This window comes from Olea europaea, chromosome 12, assembly GCF_002742605.1.
Source record: "Olea europaea var. sylvestris chromosome 12, O_europaea_v1, whole genome shotgun sequence".
Classification (NCBI taxonomy): domain Eukaryota; kingdom Viridiplantae; phylum Streptophyta; class Magnoliopsida; order Lamiales; family Oleaceae; genus Olea; species Olea europaea.
Genome location: NC_036248.1, coordinates 10,897,022 through 10,919,767, shown reverse-complemented (window position 1 = coordinate 10,919,767; position 22,746 = coordinate 10,897,022). Strand labels below are relative to the sequence as shown.

At 35.1% G+C, this 22,746-nt stretch overlaps 1 protein-coding gene across 5 annotated transcripts; it reads left to right on the top strand.

Annotated features, from left to right (window-relative positions):
* The first annotated feature begins 15,272 nt into the window (after positions 1-15,272).
* LOC111405597 (probable transcriptional regulator SLK2) lies at positions 15,273-22,716 on the top strand. Of its 5 annotated transcripts, none has more exons than XM_023034554.1 (11): positions 15,273-15,291; positions 15,466-15,526; positions 16,497-17,439; positions 17,688-17,819; positions 18,072-18,120; positions 19,080-19,294; positions 19,386-19,454; positions 19,793-19,893; positions 20,780-20,873; positions 20,968-21,037; positions 21,580-22,439. In XM_023034554.1, exons 3-11 carry the CDS (start codon positions 16,519-16,521, stop codon positions 22,437-22,439), a joined length of 2,511 nt encoding a protein of 836 aa, XP_022890322.1. In that variant the 5' UTR covers positions 15,273-15,291; positions 15,466-15,526; positions 16,497-16,518. The 5 variants fall into 5 exon arrangements, with proteins under 5 accessions (XP_022890322.1, XP_022890324.1, XP_022890323.1 ...); XM_023034556.1 differs by having other exon boundaries at positions 15,276-15,291; positions 16,482-17,439; XM_023034557.1 differs by lacking the exon at positions 15,273-15,291 and having other exon boundaries at positions 15,385-15,526; positions 16,497-16,619; positions 16,716-17,439.
* Positions 22,717-22,746: the final 30 nt, after the last annotated feature.

The following is a 22,746-nucleotide window of genomic DNA, read 5'->3' as shown; positions in this document are numbered from 1 at the left end:
TAAATTGGATGATTTTTAAAGTTCAGTGATCCCATAAAATCTTTTATAAAATTTAGTAATCATTTGGATAATTAACTCTATTAGACAACACAACTTATATTAGCTTCAATCTCATTGTGCACGCAAATTACTTTTTAATTTTTTTTTAATAATAATATATAAGGTCAGGTCAAACACAGAGACGAGCCGACATGGGCCAGACGAGCCCATTGTTCAAAGCCAGCAAGGAGACGCGTATGATTTATGAACCGAGAAAGCTACAGTAATAGACACGCCAAGAATTAATAGGTTTTATTGATTTGAAGGAAGGGTGTTTTAGGAATTCGAGATGCGGCTAATCATTGTGTTGTTAATTATAAGAGCAGACGTCCTTTTACAGTAGGATGATTGGAAATGGCCAGTAAGCGAATCCGGTTCTTTTGCTTTTGTTACACATCTGATATATGCTTTTTATACCTCCTATATTTGTATCTGTCTGGGAGTGATTATTTCCTTTAAAAAATTAATTTTTTGATCGTTATTTCACTATTTCAATCGTCATATTCGATTTCTTCTCTCACAGGTGAACCCCACTTTTCGCCTAACGATCAAAAAATTAATTCTCAAAATCACTCCCAAACAGGCTCTTGATTTAAATAGGGCAAGTTAAAAGAGAGCTAGTATTAAATTAGTATAATTCTTTTTAATTGCAAAAAAAATTTAATTTTACACGATGTTTTGATAGTGACTTAGAATCAACTTGGTCGAGGTGGATTAAGGATCTATAAAATTTTAACACGGACTAATAGGTTAAAAAAAAAAAATTCACACATAAAAAATCTTTTATGAAAAAAAAAACCTACAAGAATGACATGTTCGATACGATAAAGTGAAGGTATAAAATATAATGAAGAAGGAATATATATTAAATATTATTTGTTATGTTGTTGATTTATGTATTAAAAATGCATTTATTATTTGGGTTACTTTTATTTTAAAAAAAATATCTCACATAAAGTTAAGTGTGTTGTTCCCATTATTTTTTTATTAGGAGTAATATGTGCACCATAATGACCTTATACTCATATTATATAGGTATTTATACATAATTATTGATATATAAATGTTTGTTAACTAATAATGTTGACAATTTCTCCAAATTAAGACTGGTTTCCTCTTTTAACATATCTAAGTTGGAAAATAAAATCTAACTTTATAAAATTTGATCCTTGAGAGTCATATTTCATTTTAACGTGATCGGACAAATGAGAATCGTGTTACTATTTTCGATCAAATAAGTTTGATTGGACAATTGTAATAATGAAAGGTTGATAATCAATTTGCTCTATTTAGCTCGATAATTTATAAAGTAATGAGCAAAATAGTTGAAAACAGACTATACCATCAAGATCAACCAAAAAATTAGGAACTTAAACAGAAGACTTGAACTATTCAAAATAATTCTCTAAATAACCCGTCAAACCCAAACACAGGCCCTAGACGAACAAGGGGTGGATGTGGCGTCCCTCGATTGTCATTCTAGCAAAAACCCTTCTTCTTTTTTTCATGTATTTCAATTTTTTTTTAGTCCCACCTCAACTTTGATCTAAGTCTTTGACCGTTGACCCTACTTTTTTCTTTGACGTGATGTTGGAGTTAATTTAAAAAAAAAAAAAAATTGGTGATAAGTTGGGGACAATTGCCACTCGTTTTAATTACCCTAGCAATCATATTTCGTCCCTATTTGACAACCATTATATTAAAAACTCATTTTTTACATACTTATTTACGATTACAAATACATGCCATAAAATAGTTTTACATGTAAATTCAAATTTTTTTCTACATTTTTAATCACGCATTCTTTGAAAAATGACAATATAAAACTTCATTTTATCCAAATAATGATGGTCAAATGAGGTCTTCCTTACCAGGGTGTTACGGGTCATTCAACATTTCACGCTGAAAACAGAAAGACAAAAAATAGCGATAATTAGAAGGGAAATTTTATGCAAATTTCCCAAACCTTTAATTTGTGTAATTCACTATACCAAGCATTTCAAAAACTCGCACATGAAGTCCAAATAAATGGCTTTTGTTAGTTTGATTGGTAGTTAATCAGAGATTTGACTTTGACCATAATTTTGACTAATTTTAAAAAGATAAAGTTGTAACTTTACCTTTTTAAAATTAAAAAGACAATTATAATATATTAATTATTGAATAAAAAGTCAAAAGTCAAACAAAAAATACACTGCCCGCCACCATCCCCTTGTCCCAAAACCACCGGTGGAAACGATCGACGCCATCGCCACCCAACCCTCACGCCAACATCATTGCTCCTTCCACCACCGTTCCTTCCACCCACATACTGCAAACCATCCATTAACGGAATGCACACTCTAAACTCGCACACAATTTAATCAATTTCTATCAAAATCCCTAATCCACAATATAAATATCACTCTTAATTTGTACAAGTAAATAATTGAGCATAAAAGAAGCAATAGGCATTGGTTCTCTTATGGTATTCTACAGTTTATTTGCAAATGAATTTGGTGCCTGTGAGTTTACTATAACTCAATCTGGAAATGCTTATTGTGATAAAGTTGTTGGGTCCGGTCTTGAGTCTGTTAATGGGCAGTTGATTAAAAGCGTCATTTTTGGCTGTAGCCTAGAGTCTGCAACGGGTGGAAGAGATGGAGGCGAATTTGGAGAGAAGTTAGAGACCTAAGCTACAATCTGTTAGAAGTGTGACTCAAATAGGAGTCTAAATTGCATTAGATTTCTTACCTTTTTTTGGGACTCTTTTAGGGCTAAATTTTATACTATAAATACAAGGCTCCTCTTTCAGTATTGCAGAAGCCATTATTGTTGTGATTCTCTCCTTTCATAGATTGAATAAAATAATATCGTTCCTCTGCCAGTTCTTTTATTTCTTTACTTTAATCTTGTTCTTGGGTTATTCGTGATCTTGTTAATTACTTCAATTACAACAAGTTGTATTCATTAAATCTCAATTCCTACATTATTGGTCAATCGGTCTCAACAAGTGGTATCGAAGCGGGGTTGTTGGTGGATTTTTGGCCTGAAACTGATCGAAAAATCGTCTGAAAATTACTGAAAAATCAGAAAACGAATCTGTCCAATTTTTCAATTTTTTTCTTGATCTGTTTTTTCTTTTTCTGGCCAAACCAGAAAGAATTTGAAGAAACGAACACCACCAGTGGACTCAGCAGGCAGAAACGGTCCAGAAAGGGTCACAGGTCGTCGACGAATTTCCGGTCAGTTGCCGGCGATGGAACTCCAGTGAGGAGAGTGGCGGCACGTGCGGCGGTTTTCGGTGATGGTGTCTTCAGGCAGTTTTCTCCGAACGACAAGACGGACGTTGTGGTAGTGTCCAATTTCAGTTTTAGACAAAATTGTGGTTGTAGACTATTTTGCCTCTTGCACGTTCGGTAGTTTTTCAGTTTTGGGTGTTGCAGGTTGCAAGTTCTTCCTGATTTGATTGAGATTTTTTAGAGATGAATTCGTTGAAGTATGAAATTCTGCTATTGGATCACAATACAAGATTTTCGCTGTGGTAAGTAAATGTGAGAGCTGTGTTAATGCATATAGATCTTGATGATACTTTACTGGGTTTTGATAGGATGCCAGCAAACTTGCCTATGGAGGAGAAACAACGGAAGGATCGGAAGGCTTTAGCGCAAATCCAACTTCATTTATCCAACAATTTGTTGCAAGATGTTTTGAAAGAGAAGACGGCAGTTTGTGGCTCAAGTTGGAGCAGTTGTGCATGACAAAGAGTTTGACGAGCAAACTGACTCTAAAGCAGAGGTTGTATTCTCATCGCATAGCGGAAGGAGGGTCACTGCAGGACCACCTTGCTGTGTTCAAGGAGATCGTTGCAGATTTGAGACGTTGGAGGTAAAATATGATGAACAGGATCTAGCCTTAGTCCCGTTGTGTTCGCTACCCAATTCTTTTTTGTCATTTCGTGATACTATTTTATATAGTCGTGACACGTTATCCATTGAGGAGGTATACGACGCCCTATTCTCAAAAGAGAAGGTGGAGTTGTTGGTTGGAGATCCTGCATCTAGGAATGGGGATGCTTCTTGTTACTCATGGTGATCGACAGAGGGGTAGATCGAAGGTGAAGTACAGCAATGTGTATTGTTATTACTACAAGAGGAAAGGACACATCAAGAAAAATTGCGATAAGTTGCAAGGTAAAAGTGATTTACATGCAAATCATGCGGGGCAATCAGGTAATTCGAACGAGACTAATATTGCTGAAATTTTTTGTGATGATGGAGATGTGATGTTGGCTGTATCTGACGGGAAATCCAAACCTGAAGAGTGGATTCTGGATTCTGTTTGTTCGTATCATGTGTGTCCCAATAGGGCTTTGTTTCAAATGTATGAGACGGTGAACCAAGGTGGAGTTGTCATGGGAAACAATCAATCTTGCCGGGTTGTAGGAATCGGTCGAATCAGATTGAGACTACAAGATGGAACAGTGAGGACACTTAATCAAGTTCGCCATGTTCCAGACTTGACAAAGAATCTCATATGACTGAGTACCTTGGATGAAAAAGGGTACAAATTTTCTAATGGAGGTGGAGTCTTGAAGGTTCGAGAGGGTGTCCGGGTTGTACTGGAGGGACGGAGGAAATCCCAATTGCACATCTTGCAGGGGAGCACAGAACTAGTTCAGAAACATTTGGACAAATTCAGTACCGTGGTGGACATTCAATTTGATACAGTACCTCTCGGGTTTGGCTCTGGGTCAGTTAAGAACTTTGCTCAAGGGAGTGTTGGTGATTCCGCTTTGCCACCAATTTTAGCGAGTACACTGTGTTCTTGTAATGCTAATGGACTCATGGAGCGTAGGTACGATTTTAGAAATATCTGTAATACTTTAGAAATCATTGAAGGCGACAATATTGGCAAGGGACCTTCTGATTGTGCATTTGGTGTGGTTTCTGCTACAGGGTGTGCTTCAACCCTGTCCAATAATTGTTAATTCCAGGAGGAATTTTGGGAACCCGGGTTTGGGTTTGGGTGTCGCTTGTGGACGTTGGGCGGGGAAACGTGTTATCGTGGAGAGTTTGGTTATTGTGTTGAGGAGATTAGTCAGTTCATTCTGATGCAGACGGATTATTTCTCAAGGTGGAGAAATTTTGGAGTTTCGTTCGTTGCACCGAAATTTGAGTCAAGGTGGAGATTGTTAGAAGTGTGACTCAAATAGGAGTCTAAATTGCATTAGATTTCTTACTTTTTTCTGGGACTTTTTTAGGGCTAAATTTTATACTATAAATACAAGGCTCCTCTTTCAGTATTGCAGAAGCCATTATTGTTGTAATTCTCTCCTTTCATAGATTGAATAAAATAACATCGTTCCTCTATCAGTTCTTTTATTTCTTTACTTTAATCTTGTTCTTGGGTTATTCGTGATCTTGTTAATTATTTCAATTACAACAAGTTGTATTCATTAAATCTCAATTCCTGCATTATTGGTCAATCGGTCTCAACAGAATCTTGGTAGGTTTAGGTCCCTAGATGCGTCGATGGTGTTGCACGGTGGTTTTCATCTTCTTCTCCAAGCAAATTCCTTTTTCTTTTTCTCAGCTTTTGGTTGGAACTATGGCTTCGCCGATTGCCAAGCTCGAGCTTCTATCGATGGACAATAATTTCGTGGAAGAGAAAAAATATACAAATAATTTGGCTGTGCCTGGTTTTGAGGCGGCCTTGGGGCTAAAGGTTAAAGTAGTGGTGTCGACGATTACAGTGGAAGGGGGTGGTGGCATTTGGATTTGGTTTTGGAGAGTGGATGGGTGGCGTGGAGGAATGAAGAAGGGTAATTGACACAAAACGTCCCTACCTTTAAAGTTTATTGTGGAAAACGTCCACACCTTATATTTTTTGATATTTTTACCCTTATTTCCACCTTTCTTTGAGGAAAACGTCATTTTCACTATTTTTTTTAATGTAAAATGACTAAAATACCCTTCCATTTAAATAAAACCCAAAAAAAGAAAAAAAATTAAAAATAAATTACAATTTTCTCCTAAATGTTTAAAAAAGTACAAGTAAATACAAATAATTATTAAAAGGCCTAATAACACAAAGCGTTCCTACGTTTGGTCTATAGTGTGAAAAACGTCCCTACGTTTCAAATTTGTGGTAGGGACGTTTTCCGCAATGAAACGCGAAAATAGGAATAAAAACGCAAAAAAATTGAAACATAGGCACATTTTCCGCAAGAAGTGTCAAACGTAGGGATTTTTTTTCCTTTTAGGCCTTATTAAAATATTTAAAAATAATAAAATATCTCTCTCTTCTCTTCTTCTCCAAATGGGATTGCCACATTAGAAGTGAAAAACCTCCACTAACCATCACCCAAATCGTCGAACTTCAATATCGCTAAACTATCTGTTGATATTTTAAGACCATGAAGAGAGACGCCCTAGTGAGTATAATCGATTGGTGTGTTGGAAATGACATGGGTCTCTCCGAAATAGATGATGCCACCAATATTTACATTCGCGAGTTGGGTATTTTGGTTTGCAATTCCTAACAAATTTATTGGCACGAAGGTTTCAAGATTGAATGTTGGGTGATATGTGCAGAAGGAAGTAAGGGCTTTTCAGTGGTATGGTAGTCCAGTTTGGATGGTGATTTGCTGGAGTTTTTTGGCTTCTTAGGTGATTGGCACATTTGGAGAAGAAGAGAAAAGAGAGAGGGAGAGGGGGAGAGAGAAAGTTTTTGTTATTTTTAATATTTTAATAAGGGTTAATAGCAAAAAATATCCATACATTTGACACTTCTTGCAGAAAAACACCCCAACTTTTCAATTTTTTGAGTTTTCATCCCTTTTTTCACGTTTCATTGCGGAAAACACCACTTTCACCAATTTGAAACGTAGGGATGTTTTTCACACTATAGACCAAACGTAGAGACGTTTTGTGCTATTAGGCCTTTTAATAATTATTTGGATTCACTTGCACTTTTTAAAACATTTAGGAGTAAGATTGTAATTTATTCTTTATTTTATTTTTGGCTTTTATTTAAATAGGAGGGTATTTTGGTCATTTTACATTTAAAAATGGTGAAAATGATGTTTTTCGCAAAAAAATGTGGAAATAAGGACAAAAAAACAAAAAAAATGAAATGTGGGGACGTTTTCCACAATAAACCTTAAAGGTAGGGGCGTTTTGTGTCAATTACCCAAAAGAAGAACAACCTTTTTTTTTTATATTTTATTTAATTAATATAATTATTTTATGTAGAAAATTATGAAAGTACCTATTTACCCTTTTTGAATTGGTCAAAATTGGTCGAAAGATGTCAAACTTTATTTTTTATGGACAACTAACTATCAAACTAACAAAAAATCATTCATTTGGACTCTAGGTATAAGTTTTTGAAAGGTTTGGTATTGTGAGGGTACAAATGAAAAGTTTGAATCAAGTCTGCATAAAAGAAAAAGATTTGGTACTGTGGCTGCAATTTTCCCTAATTAATACGTGGCCAGCCGAACAAAACAGTGATGCTTACGTCACATATCATCACCTCCAAGTGTCAGTCAATGTCCCCAACCGCCTATCTGTCCAAGTCAGTTGTCTGCCTTCACCTCTTTTTCTACCTTGAAAGCAAAACAAAATCCCACCGACACTTTCAGACCACAAGATTAAACCACTCGACACGTGTCAGTTTCTGAACCGTCAACACATGGGATAATATTCTCTGCAGTCGTATTCCGACAGAGACGGTACAACCGACTTTCGTATGAATAAAGAAATATAGTTTAATGTAATTAGGGTGGTCGTCGCTGTTGACAATCTGAATTTGTAATATATTTTTATTTATTAATTAAAAAATATTTTATTTTTCAAATTTCTCGTGCATTTAATAATGAGACATTGTACCGACAGTTTGCACAGTAAATATAATTGTTTTATGTCAAGTGGTTTATGCAAATTCTGTGGGAAGTATATTGGACTATAGGGTTTATACGACATTTTGAGCATGGTCGATTTGAACATAATTGAACCATAGTAGAAAGTCGAGGTATATATGGAGATTTGAAAATGATGATGATAATAATAATAATAAAAGGTCGGACAATTTAGATTTAAGTAGCGTTTAACCCAAATTGTCTAAAAAAAAAAGAGAGTTACATCAAGTTTAACATTTTTACGAACTTTCTATTTGTAGTTGTTTCTTAAAGAGAAAAAATCGCACTTCTATTCTCTCATTGGTGATTTCTTTCTATCGCCAATTTAGTTTGGTATATAATTATACATGAAAACAAAGGGGCCAACAGCCAAAGAAAATGAACATCAAACAGCTGAAGGGTGACCAAATTCTTGTACTTAAAGGAAAAGCGATGGTATGTGTCAAGTTAGTAGCATGGTCCATTTCATGTAAATCTAACAAACTTAACACTGAAACATAAATAATGATTTAAAATGATTCCCGAATAATTTATGATTATGAATTTGTTTGTTAAATAAGGAGATTTAAAATGCTTCCCGAATAATTTACAATTATAATTATGTTTTGTTAAGATAAGATATGTGTTTAAATGGGAAAAAAAGGAAAAAAGGAAGAAAAAGAAAAAGAAAGAGAGGGTATTAGTATAAAATCTCACTCTAAAGAGTAGTTGGCACTGGCACGGGCACTGATGAGGGATTGGTTAGGCGGCAGTGTTCGGTTCAAAAAGAAGATATTTTGATTTATATTCCTCTTTTCGTTTTTATTTTCTCTCTTTCCCCCTTTAATTTTCTAAGTAATATTAAGGACCTATTTGATAGAGCCATTTTTTTATGAAAATTTAGTTTTTCACCCAATTTGTATTGTTTGATTCCCAAAATTTTCCATGGAATTACTTTTCAACTTCTCCCTCACGTGAAGCCATTTTCTTGGTTTTGAATGAATTTCAATTCCTTGGGTTTTGATGAGAAAATGGGTTTTCAATTTTTATTTATTTTTTGCTATGGAAACAAATTATATTCACAACTGTAAAAAAATCTATCCATTTAATTGACAATTTTCATGAAAAATAAAGTCAAACGAACATCAATAGATCCAAAATTTCAACATTTTTCAGGTAGAAAATTATACCAATCAAACAAATTTAATTGATGATTTCCAGTAAAACAAGTTTTAGGCAATTCAATTCTTTACAATTCGTTTTCTTTCCACCCAAATTTCATTATTACAATCAAACGGACCCTTAATATAGATGGATTGACCAAATACCCATTAAACATTAATTAGATTTTGAACGTATGAATTTATCATAATTTCAACCACTCATTTTTCAAAAAAATATTATTCCGCTCATTTTCATTTCCATAAAATGGGGTCAAATGGGGGCTTAATGAGATTCAAACTGGGGCTATAATTGGAGGGGGGAAGGAGGTGTAGCCCCCATTTGTTTCCCATTATTTGTTCATTAAAATGAAAAATATGTCTATTATCTATCACATCAAGCCACCATATTTAATTTTCTATCTCTTTTGTGAGGTTTGTAATTACTATATTTTTCATTCTCATTTCTACATTAATGTATACCAAATGGACCTTAAAGAAAGTCAAGTTGTCATGATGGCAAGTAGATATTTGATTTGGACCTACTTTTTTCTTAGAAGTACTTGCAAAGAATGTGATGATAACATTTGTATCTAAAGACTTGCAAATTTCATGATTATTATCTCTAACACATGCTAACTCATTTCATTTGCTACTTTTTGTAAGGCCCATATTACTGTTACTTTGTACGTATTCTATGAGCAATGCTACTCGTACAGAAATTATTGTACAAAACTCTTACAGAATACACACATACAGGGTGGGTGGGTTATTTTTTGTAATATTTTAATTTACCCCATCTGAGACACATCTATAAGAATTCTGGAATTTTTTTTCTGTACAATAAGTATTAACCCGTATTCTATACTCGAGTAAATATCTTTGACTCAACTGCTGCAAAGACTGTGTGAATGTTGCTACGGCACCTAAGTAAATCCATCTTTGCCTATTATTTGAGTCCTTTTATAAGTAAAGTGACTAGTTAAGTTTGCAATGTCACTCTTTGACATAATCAGTTAATCATGAATTGTTAACTCAAATGACTTCTACAGGGATTTAACCCTTCTTACTACACACAGTCACAAAAATTGACACAAAAACGCAGAGCCTCCAAGCCAAATCAAAAAATTCAACATAATTCAAAGATTTTAAGCAAGAAACAACTCGAGTCTTGTGTCATCTCCTTGATGCTGATCACCAACTTGTACACCATTTGAAATATTTAATTAATTCATCGAACAACTTTTATATTTAAACCTATGATAAGCCAACTAAAATTTAAAAAAATGTGACTACTCATGTAATCAACCTTACACAACTAGCTGAAATTCGTTTTATTCCTATATTACATTTTTGACAATTCTATCTATCACATTTTCTTAGCAAATGGGAAGACGTCAAGATGCAATTTATCCTTGTGTCGAAAATTGTGTCGGGGTCTTTCTATTTGCTAAAGAAATGCCATATGTCAAGGTGTTAAAAATTTTATTAGAGAACTTCAAGTTCGAAACAATGAATTTAATCTCGTGCACACTCTCCCAAACTCCTTTAGTCTCCCACATGTAGATATATAAAGTGAGTCGTATTTTTCAGGATTTTCCTCCTAAAATCATCATTCATTGAGCTGTCTATCAACCTTCCACAATGCACATCTTTCAGTCCCACCACTTCAAAAGGGGCTTTGCCGCAATAGACAGATTGCGGGCCCTGATAAGCCGAACAAGACTTAGGCTATCACTGGTCTATCAAACAAAATTTAGACTTTTTCTTGTGGCAAAGGAGGCCTGCCATACATATACTGGATTATAACTACACCTTGAATGTTTACTATGTAATATTTATGACTAAACATAGGATAAATAAGCTAATGATACGACGGAGCTACTGGCCTCCATGTTATATATAGAGTATGCAATGATAAATAGGGCTATACAACTCAATAGAAGACATTTGTCACCTTAGGATAAATTAGAGTTTGGACCAATTACGATCAAGATTCAAGAAAGGTCAAAATTGATAATTGGTGATTAATCCAATGCATCATCAAATCAAGACAATCGATTAAAGAGAGGAAGTGTAGATTTTCTCCCTTCTCGACCATCACAATGAATATATGACCACACCCGATCATGAACGATCATACTCTTGGGCCTAGAACCAAGTTGTTCCGTCTAGTTTCTATTGGGCCCAGTAACTGTTGTCTTGGGCCGCCATGTCGTGAACTTCGCCATTGTACCGTACACTCGTTAAATGGCCACTCATTCTTGCATCTCAAAGTATATTTAGTGGAAAATAACACGACCAGCATATCGATGTGCATGTCAAAGACAATATATAAATAAATAAGAGAAAAATTATCTCCTTTGGTAACAAAATAACAACTATTAACCCAAACATTGTTTCGAGTACGATTTTCCATCTTAAGAATAAATAAAAAAAACATTTAAAAACTTATTTCCTATATGAAAACACAAGATAAACATACATCCTCTCTCCCTTTAGATAACATTTCTCTATTTCATTATTATTATTATTATTATTATTGGGGCAAATATAGGATTGCAGGTTTGCACCCTCAAAATTATCCGAAGCTTTTGGACCTTAAAAACCAACATAATTTAAGAGGCCTATTGTCAGCTCTTCAACTCGTCTCGAGTACAGGCCCAACAACGCTTAGCCGACACCAGATCTCGGTTCGATCTATTTCTTAAATCAATAAAATCGAATCAACAGCATGTTTTAGCTTAAAAGGCAAACAAATCAATTTTTTTTTTCTACAATTCGGCTAACCCTGCTTTCTGTCCAGGTTCAAAAACCGGCCAAAAAAAATAAAAATGGCGCCCCCCTAATGGAGTGGGGCTGTTTTGAATCACAATATAGCTGAAATGAACCAACTTCTTCTCAACAAAAGATAAATGTCAGCTTATGACATTTTAAGGACAGATATTACTTATCAAATTACATACAACATTTTCATTAGAGACAGAGATTTTTAAGAATTTGTTTGGCTCCCATTAAATTATAATTTATTTTTCTCTCTTTTCTTATCAACTACACATTCTTCAATAAAATAATATTACATGTAAAAAAAAAAATTCTTTCATTTTTAACCACACAGTCTCCAAAAAATATTACTCCAAAATCAAATTCTTATTATAATGAGAGGAATAATGGGGCCAAACGGACACTAAGTCAAATTAGTTATATGACTTTTATATTTATTTATTTATTTATTATTATTTTTTGAGCAAGTAATTTCTTGTTAATAAGTACGTATATTATTAAAAAATGGAAATTCCATCTCTACCTTCTTTTCAAGATCAAAATTCTAAAATCATAGGGAAGATTTCATTGTTCAAAAATCAGATATTTTAATTATTAAATATTATAATACAAATTTTAGACAACCCTAATTTATTTTTATTTTCCTCTCTCTCTCTCTCTCTCTCGACGCCGGCTCGCCCCTCTCTCTTTCTTGTTTCATTATTTCAGATTCAACAGCCGACGATGAAGATGCTCTGGTCGGTTGTCACCGCAAGCACCTGTCATCGTCAGACGAGCGGCCGGTGACTCAACTGGTGTGCTGCTCGCCCCTCTCTCCTTTCATCAATTCAGATTCGACAACTGGCAATGGAGTTGCTCCGGTAGTCACCACAAGCGCCCATCATCGCCGATGGCTCAACTGGTTGCAATAGATCTAACGATTCAACTGAGGCCAACTGCAACTGTGCAGAGAGGTGAGGCAACGACATTGTTGATAGAGTGGTGATTTGGGCATTTCTTGTTGAATGTGGTGTAATTTGAGATAGTGGTTGTGATTTTTGTTACAGAAAGTAGTGCTGCTGGCTGTGATGTTGGTGGTGGTGGTGGCGGCGTTGGCGTTGGGGTTGGTGGTGATAGTGGTTATGCAGTTGTAAATCGACGATGGTTTTATATTGTTTTGTAGTGATTTTTACATTAGTTTATGCTGGTGGTTGTGGTGGTGGATTGCGGTGGTTGTGGTGGTGGATTACAGTGGTTGTGGTGATGGTTTTGGCGGTTTGGATGATTTTGTGACAAATAATAGGTCCCGTGACCTAAAGTTGTGATTGTGACTTCCAATTGTAACTCACAATTCGGGAGTCATAGTTGGTTGTGGTGGCCGTGGCGATTTGGTTGATTTGTGACTCACAATTGGATATGTGACCTGAAAATTGTGACTGTGAATCGTAAGTGTTGGTGGTGGTCACAAATTATTTGGTTGACTGTGATCATTAAATTAATTAATCTGTAGTCAATAAATAATATGTAGCTAATGAAAAAGATAAATTGTGATCGAAAAATAATGTGTGACCTAAAAAAATGTTAATTTGTGATCGAAAATTTGTAACTGTAAAATAAGCTGTGACTTGTAATATTTGTGACCAATAAATAAATTGTGACTTATGAATTTTTCGATTTGTGACCGATGAACAAACTGTGACCTATAAAATATTTGAAATGTGATCGTAAAATAATTTGTGACAAAAAAAAATAAGTGACAAATTAAATCGTTAATTTGTGACCAAATTATATAAATTCGTGACTTAAATATATTTAATTGCTAAAATAATTAATTAATTAATTAATTAAATTATAAATAATTTTTAATAAAAATCTGATTTTTGAAATTTGAAACTTGTTTTCTTATTTTTAAAATGTGCCATAATTAATTTCTTACTTATGAAATTTTCCCCATTAAAAATAGACTATAATTTAAAAAGGCCCTTTCTTCACTACGTACTTGACTTAGGGTTGGCATAGGTTGGATTGGATTGGTTGGTTTGTGCTTGGGTTGGGCCCATTTCAAGTTGGATTCAATTATTTTTTTATTGAATTTGAACAATTTTTAAAGTTTGAAACTTCTTGAAAATTTTCATTATTTTTAACCTATATAAAAAATTCTTTCTGAAAATTAGTTTATAAATAAGTTTGAAACTATGGAATTTTTTTTTTATATAATTTTTTGAAATTTATTCATTTCACTTCGTGTCCTTAATTTTTAGTTTATTGTTTTACTATTTTGCATTTGCACATTGTATTCATACCAACTAGCCTATGTTAAAAAATGGGCGTTTGTATATTCTTAATCTTTATCTTATATCCATTATTATGTCTATGTAGATTTTTTCATTTTAAGTATTAATTTTTTTAATTTGTTGGGTCATGTCGAATTAGGTTTTGACTCATAACTCAAGACACAATTCAATCTGACCTTAAATTTGATTTTCTAATCCAACCCAGCACATATTGAACTTAAAAAGAACCCGTACTGGATTGATTGGTTTGGACTATTTGAATTCATTTTTGCCCAACTCCACTTGACTCAAGTCGCACTATGATTGTCTTCAAGAGGTAAATTGTGTTCTTGCAAATCCATCACAAGCACAAGAGAATAATCCCGATTTAATCGAATATTATTAAATGAGTAATACTATTTGCAATCGCTTACTGATATAGTCGTTCTACTTAATATACATACGGCGTTTAGTGATTTAATGCATCAATGTAGTAATTTTTTTATTGCCTCATGCATCTAATTACTAAATGTCATATGTATGACACATAGTGTGACTGCAATAGTGAGCAATTACAAATACATAATTCTTATTAAATTATAACTGCCATATGTATGCCACGCAGTGCGACTGCGATAATGAGCAATTGCAAATACATAATTCTTATTAAATTCTAGAGCCAATACTATCTTGCCTCTCGGGGCATAGTCCAGTAGTGCAAATGATAGGAGTGAGGTTATCCCACGCCTTACTGGCAGCCGCAGTGTGAGAGTTCGATTCCTGAGATATGGAATTGGACTTCCTGTAGGCACAGTGTACAAACAGTTTTTGTTCCCTGACTTGTTGAAGCACGTCCTGCGATTTACCTCCCTCACAAAGCTCTAAGGGCGGGACGGTAGGACCCTCAAAGTTGGAGTTCAACTTTTTTTTTTTTTTTTTTTTTGTTTAGAACCAATACTATCTCGCCACGAAATTCATGAAACCTGATGACCTCGCGTTTGACACTGTTGACTCAATGCTCCTGTAATTACAGACACGTGTCAAAAAACCACTGCCCATACCCGGTCACCAGCTGGCATCTACCGCCTGTAGCATGTCACGCCGTCTTCCAATTTCCGCTAGGTATATAAATTCGATCAGTACAGAAAAAGCAAAATTCTCCCAGCAATTACAGGTTCGGATTTCAATACTTTGCTTTCTTATATTAATTTCATCTAAATTTTATTAATTTTACTCTATTTTCTTTTTTCGTAATTTGTTGAAGCATAAAGCTTTGATTCCTTGGTGTACATTTTTATTTTAATCATTTCTTGTATAAATTTTCGATTTTAATAATTGTGAATGTTAGGTGTAAAATGGGTGCTGAATAGAAGAGGTTAGCGGATTTTTCACTGTTGATTTAGAACTTGGTTAGTAATTTATTGAATTAACTGATTTTTGACTTCGATCGCTTTTTTATTTTTTTATCTGGGATGGTTGTTATTGATTTATTAATAAAGAAATTAATTAGTTTTATTTCAATTGTGACTGAAAAATCTGTCCTGTTTTCAGCTCATTGTTACGGCTTTACTGTGTGGGTGTTTTTAATCTCAGTGGTCAAAATATAGAGCTTCTTGATTTTTTTAAGTTTCAATTCGTTCTGGATTGATTTTGTGAATATTGTCCATGCTAGGTTTGTTTTCTTGAGTTCTCTCCTACTGAGCTTTATGCTTCTGTTTTTCCTTTTCTTCAAGAACTCTTAGAAAATTTGTCTGAAGGTTGGTGTGTTTCGAGCTTAAAACACGGGGGTTACGCGAGAACATGAATCTGCAAGATTCTTTTTTCTTTTTATCTTAAATTTAGATTTTGGATCTTTATATTAGAGCATCTCCAATAGCTCTTTATTAGCTTAATTTTCTATGTTGTAGGAGTCAATTTTCTTTTTTAGGGCTCCAACTAGCTCTTTAAATTTAAAATTTAAAATGAAGAGTTAAATTGACTCTCCAGAGCCATATTATACTTTTATTGCCTTCATGCAATATTTTTCAACTTTGCCTGCATCTCTTTAGTTTATAAAGAAACGTGCAAGGAAAATGATAAAATATTAGGGATGAAAGTAAGGTAGACAATGGAGAAAAAATTACATTATAATAGCTTATGGAAATAAAGCAGAATAAAGAATAAATATAAAGAGTATTATTGGAGTTGTAAAAAAATCTCACTCTTTATTTTTCATATTTTCTATTAGATTATCTTTATATATAAAAATATGCTCTTTAAATAAGAGCATTTTTGGAGATGTTCTTTGGTGTTTGGATGAAGTTAATTTTTTCCTAATATCAGCTTTTGAGTCTAGCTTGGCTTGCGAAGTTTAAAACTATGTAGATATTTGAATCTCAGCCACCAGGTAACGGTGCGTCCAATGGTGCTCCCTCGGGTGAATGGAGGTATGACAAACTCTTCTTCGAGTTCTGGAATCTTTTTCCAAGGAGACCGGCAATCCCAGGTCCAAGGAAATCCCCAATTGAGTTTTGGGAACTCGTCTAATTCAATACCAGAGAATGCTTTTGTTAATATGGGTTTGGTTTCCGGAGATGTTAGTAATACAGTATTGAACAGTGCAGCAAGCTCAGGGCCAAGTGTCGGGGCAAGTTCTTTGGTCACAGATGCCAATTCAGGACTATCAGGAGGCCCCCGTCTGCAGAGAAGTGCTAGCATTAATACAGAATCTTACATGCGCTTGCCTGCGTCACCCATGTCCTTCTCATCTAACAACATTAGCATCTCTGGTTCGTCTGTTATGGATGGTTCCTCTGTTGTGCAGCAAAGCTCACATCAAGATCCAAGCTCCCAACAAGTCCAGCAAAGGCAGCAGCATCAGGGAGCTTCAAGTGCCACATCTTTACCTACGTCTCAGATGGGACAAATTCAGCTTCCTGGTGCTCCAAGGCTCCCTAGTGCCTTCATTCAAGATCCTACGAATGTGTCTCATCTGCAAAAGAAACCCCGATTGGATATCAAGCAGGAAGATATTTTACAACAGCAGGTTCTGCAGCAGCTGCTACAGAGACAAGATCCCATGAACTTACAGAACCCAAGTCCTCAGTTGCAAGCTCTGATTCAGCAGCAGAGACTAAGGCAACAACAACAACAGCTTCTACAGTCTATGACACCAATGCAGCGGGCTCAGTTGCTGCAGCAGCAACAGCAGCAGTTGCAGTTAAGGCAGCAGTTTCAACAACGGGGATTGCAACCTGCATCTGCAGTGAAGCGTCCCAATGATAACGGTGTATGCTCTCGCCGCCTAATGCAATACTTGTTTCATCAGAGACAGCGGCCTCCTGTGAGTAAATATCTGTCAATTAGCAGTTTGGTACCATATTTTACAACTTGTTTCTACCATCTATTATCTTTCACCGACACACAATTTGCATCTGACGTGTTTGGTGGGATTATTTTCTTTCCCCACACCTCATCTTACATCAAATGTATGTTTAGTAGTATTGATTTTCTATTTTCCCTCTATTCCAATTGTTAATATTGAAATTTGTCTCTCATGTATTCTGTTTTTAACTAATTCTATCTTGCCAGGACAACACTTATGCTTATTGGAAGAAGTTTGTGGCTGAATATTACTCTCCACGTGCAAAGAAGAGGTGGTGTCTATCCTTGTATGATAACGTTGGCCATCAATCGCTCGGGGTATTCCCCCAGGCAGCGATGGTAATTCTTTTGGATGGTCGATTATATTTGCTCAATGTGTTATAGTTTGACTTGAAGTTTCAGCTGATATGGATACACAGAACTACAAATATATTATATAACTAATTGCTTACCTTCAATTTTTCTCGCATTTATGAATTGTCTTTACCTCCTCGGTCCTCTCTTATCTTTCCTTCCAATATGTCCCTGGGTGGCATTTCTGAGAAGCACAATTTCTGATCAGTCATTTTTTATCGGTTCCTTTTTGTTCAGGATGCATGGCAATGTGACATTTGTGGTTCAAAATCTGGGAGGGGATTTGGTGAGTTGTGTTTTCCAGTTCTCTATGTTTGATTTTCTTTTCTTTCCTTGCCCATAAATGTTAATTATATTGTGCTTCAGGTAAGATATTATGTTTTGCCACGGTCATTTCCTTAACTTGTCCTTATTGTTTAACTTTTAAAACATGCTTATGGGGCAGTAGGTTTTTGTATACTATGGGATACTCTTGAATTGCCAGCAATTTTCAATGGGAAAATCTAGTTATCTGGCATTGAACTGATGTTTTAACCTCAGGGACCTCAAAAAGCTGTAAGGAGGTTGAAGTATAAGATGCTGTAGTTTTGAAAAATTGGAGTCTGTCAAATTAGTCATTGTGATGGACTGTAATGGACCTTTTGAGAAAGTTTGAGTCTCTATCTCTGTCTCATCTCGTGTCCTTTTCCATCTCCAAACTTCCCCTGCCATCGTCTTACTCCACTCTGCCTCTTTCAAACTCCACTCTGCGTCTTTCATTTACGAGCTCCATTTTCTTCTACACCACTGCTTCCTACAGTCAAATTGGGAAGACTCCTAGCTCCCTCCTACGACTTAAGTATCCATTCCTTAGCGTATCTATTTTTTTGCTTAATTTGTATTAGTCGTTAATTATTCCAACTTTGTCTCTTTGCTTCTACTGTTATATTTTTGTTATGGTTTATTTACGTTTTTTATTATATTATTTTATAGGAGAACAGGTCTAAAAGAATTACGGCTTTAGTAAAAGTATATTTTGTGTTACTTTCAACATCTAGATTATAATAGCACTTTTCTTCTCTTTACTGCTAAATCTACAGATACATATGCATAATATAGTCACAAGTGATGCTTAGGACTCTAAATTGAGATTACTGCAGAATTTGTTGAAGCTTCATTCATCTCATGCCAAGTATATATTGAACTTCAGCCTTCACGTTATATGTTCTAACCCTATTTTTCCTCTTTCTTGCTGGGGGTCAATAGAGGCAACTTTTGAAATACTCCCTAGACTTAATGAAATCAAATTTAGCAGTGGTGTCATTGATGAGATCTTGTTCTTGGACTTGCCAAGTGAGTGTAGACTCCCTTCAGGAATGATGATGGTGGAGTATTCAAAGGCAGTTCAAGAAAGTATATATGAGCAACTTCGTGTTGTTCATGAGGGTCAGCTACGTATTATTTTCACCCCCGAATTAAAGGTAAACTGGGAAGTAAATTTGACTTGGATATTTTTTGTTTTTTATTTTTCAATTTACTTTTTTACCACTTTCTGTTCCTGATCATTTACAGATACTGTCTTGGGAATTCTGTGCTCGGCGCCATGAAGAACTTCTTCCCCGTAGATTAGTTGCACCACAGGTAAATATTGTATAATGTTTGATATACTCATCTCTTGAATTTGATCTTTTTTTATTTTATACAATTATGAAGAAGTCAAGTGACATTCTCAATGAAGTTAAGGCTTGCCAGTTGTTAGTTTTGCTAGTGGCATTACTGACACTTCTGAGCAATATATTAAGTTGACATCCCAGCTTTAATCAATGTGCTAGTCTTTTTTCCTTTTTACTCTGTGAGATAAGAGATATAGGATCTGTGGCACCAAATATGGACTCTAAACACCATCTAGCATAAAAGTGGGTCTAGATATGCAGCATTACATTTTGATGGTGTAACTCGTGAACAAATGCCTTCCACAGGTAAACCAATTATTGCAAGTTGCTCAGAAGTGCCAAAGTTCGATCGACGAAAGTGGACCTGACAGAGTTTCTCCCAAGGACTTAAAGGCAAACAGCATTATGTGAGTGAAAATCTCTTTTCAACTTTTTTATTTCCACCAAGTCTAGTCCATTAATTTATTTTCTTTTCCATAAAAAGGGAAGTATTTGAGTGTTTCATAGTTCTTGGTTTGCAAAGATAGTATTCTTATATCTTTAAGAGTTGGGGCACCAGATCTTCGAACTGGATTTTGAAGTGCATTTTGATTGCACATAATCTTCTTGGAAGGTTGCATACCATTTAAATTATTAGAATTTATTGCGTGTGATTTTTTGAGAGCTTTTATATTGTAATTGGATTGTACATCATTCATAATAATGGTAAAGCATGTAAGTTTTAGAAGTAGAACATAAAGAGATTTCTATCTTTGATGCCTTAGCCCCTGTAAAGTTCTCCGTGGTCATAAGATCTGATATTTATAATTGGCTCAAAGCTCACAGTGTAGCTAGAAATGATAATGCTTGTTTGGAAAAGCTTAAAAAGTTGCTAAAAATTGAGGTCAAAGTCAATTAATTTTGACCACATTATGGGACGTACACTTTTATCAACTTTTCAACCACATATTTCATCAACTTTTATAAAAGGCTTTGTCAAAGACGCCCTTAATAATTACTCTTTTCTAAACTGGATTTTTCTTGAATTCTGGCATTTAGTTATAAAGCCAACTGGTTCTTGAATGGGTTGACTACATGAATATTTACATGTCCTATAGGAAAGAGATGTGAAACAGCCTGTCTATCTTCTCGTGTTGGCTTTATATGTTTGTTGAGAGGAATCATGTAAACATCGTAAAATATAATGACGAACTTCAATTGTTTATAAAGTCTGGCCTAGTAGACTTGTTCTGTCAGACTATATAATTTGTATGCTGTTCTGATGTATTATATGGGTGTCTCATCATATTTCAGGGTTGTAACAGCTGGACGTCAACTTGCTAGGAATTTGGAGTTACAATCAGTTAATGATTTTGGATTTTCCAAAAGATATGTGCGATGCCTACAGGCACGTCTCTTACCTTTTAGTGAACCTTTTACTTCTACTGACTGATCGCTGAAGGTTTCTTAATAGGCCTCTTGTATTTGTCTGCTTTAAACAGATAGCTGAGGTTATCAATAGCATGAAAGACCTGATGAATTTCTGCAGGGAACAAAAAGTCGGGCCAATTGGTAATATGTTTTGCCAGTTTTTATTCTTTTGAGCATGTTTGGTACAGAGTACTGGATATGACAACAGTATTTTAGCTTTGTTTTTTCCACCTTAATATTGTTTAGTTAGCCAAAAATATAATCATGTATACACTCCTTTCTGTACATTCACATATGTCGGGAGATCATTGATGAGACTTCACAATAGAGTGCAACAATCCATGCATGGAATGATTTGCCCTTTTTTGGCTGCAAATGCCATCTTTGTAATTTGATTTCTCTATTTCTAGTGAAGCCCCTGTTTGTCTCCCTTTAAAACAGAAGAATTTATTTCTCATACCCATTTTTAACCACATATTTACACATTAAAATATTTTGCACGTAAATTTTTAATCTCCATTCGTTCCTTAAAGCCCTACTTTTTAACCACACATTCTCCAAAAAAAATTAATATTCAAAACATCATTTTTACACAATAATGGCCATCGAACTGGGGCTTAAGTATGCCTAGACATCCATAGAATGCTAATATAGATATATATATTTCCATCTTCCATTTTCAGATGGCTTGAAGAATTTTCCGCGGCCCACCAACATTCAGATGCAAAAGATGCAAGAGATGGAGCAGATGGGAGGTCTTCAGGGTCTGCCTACTGACCGTGACACGCTCAATAAACTAATGTCATTGCATCCTGGACTCAATACCCAAATGAACAATAACCAGTATATGGTTGGTCGAAAACCTTTGACTGGATCAGTGCAGGGTGCTCTTCCATTGGCAAACTACCAAAATATGTTGATGAGACAAAACTCAACGAACTCAAACCACAATTCTCTTCAGCAGGAGGCGTCCTCTTCTTTTAATAATTCTAACCTGGTTCCCAATTCTACACTTAGAGGCTCATCTACTGGTAATTTGCAGAATTTATCGGTCAGTGGCTTTTCTAGTTCTTATGCACTACAGCAGCATGAACAGCAACGTGCATCCAGTGGTAATGGGTTAATGCTGCAAAATCAACCTAAACCTTCCCAAGGCAGCCAAGCTTTACAACAACAAATGATCCAGCAATATCTGCAGGACATGAACAATAACAATAATGGGACTTCGGTTCCACAGCAGCCCGTCACTATGCAAGGTGCAGGTGGCAATGTACCAGGGGACGGACCTAATTCAGGGGCAACTGCTCCATCTGCATATGGACCTGGAAATGTTGTTGGACCTACTCTAAGTGGGAGTAATAGTTTCAAAACTGCTTCACACTGTGAATCGTCTGCTGGGGGTGGGAATAATGGATGCAGCCAAAAAGCATCATCAGGTTTACCTTTATCAGGTGAAATAGTACGTGACATTGTGCATGAATTCACAGAGAATGGGTTCTTTGACAGTGATCTGGATGAAATGAGCTATAGCTGGAAAGCATGACTAATGTAATTTACCTCGTTAATAGCTATAATCAGGGTGTGAATTTTGTCATCAATGTCTGCACAGTTTGTCCAGTCATTATCTTCTCTTTTTCTTCTTGTTCTGCAAAGTTACGGAGCTTGCCTGCAGCACTTAGTAGTGTACTATTTTTCAAAAATATTTATATGGTTAACCTCTTGTTGCTTTTCTTTTCATAATCTTCTGGCAAAATGTAATCGAAGGATATAAACTGAAATGTCTTTTAACTTCATATTGATAATTTGGCTTGGTTTTCTTATCTTTATTCCTTGATAACAATCCATCACTC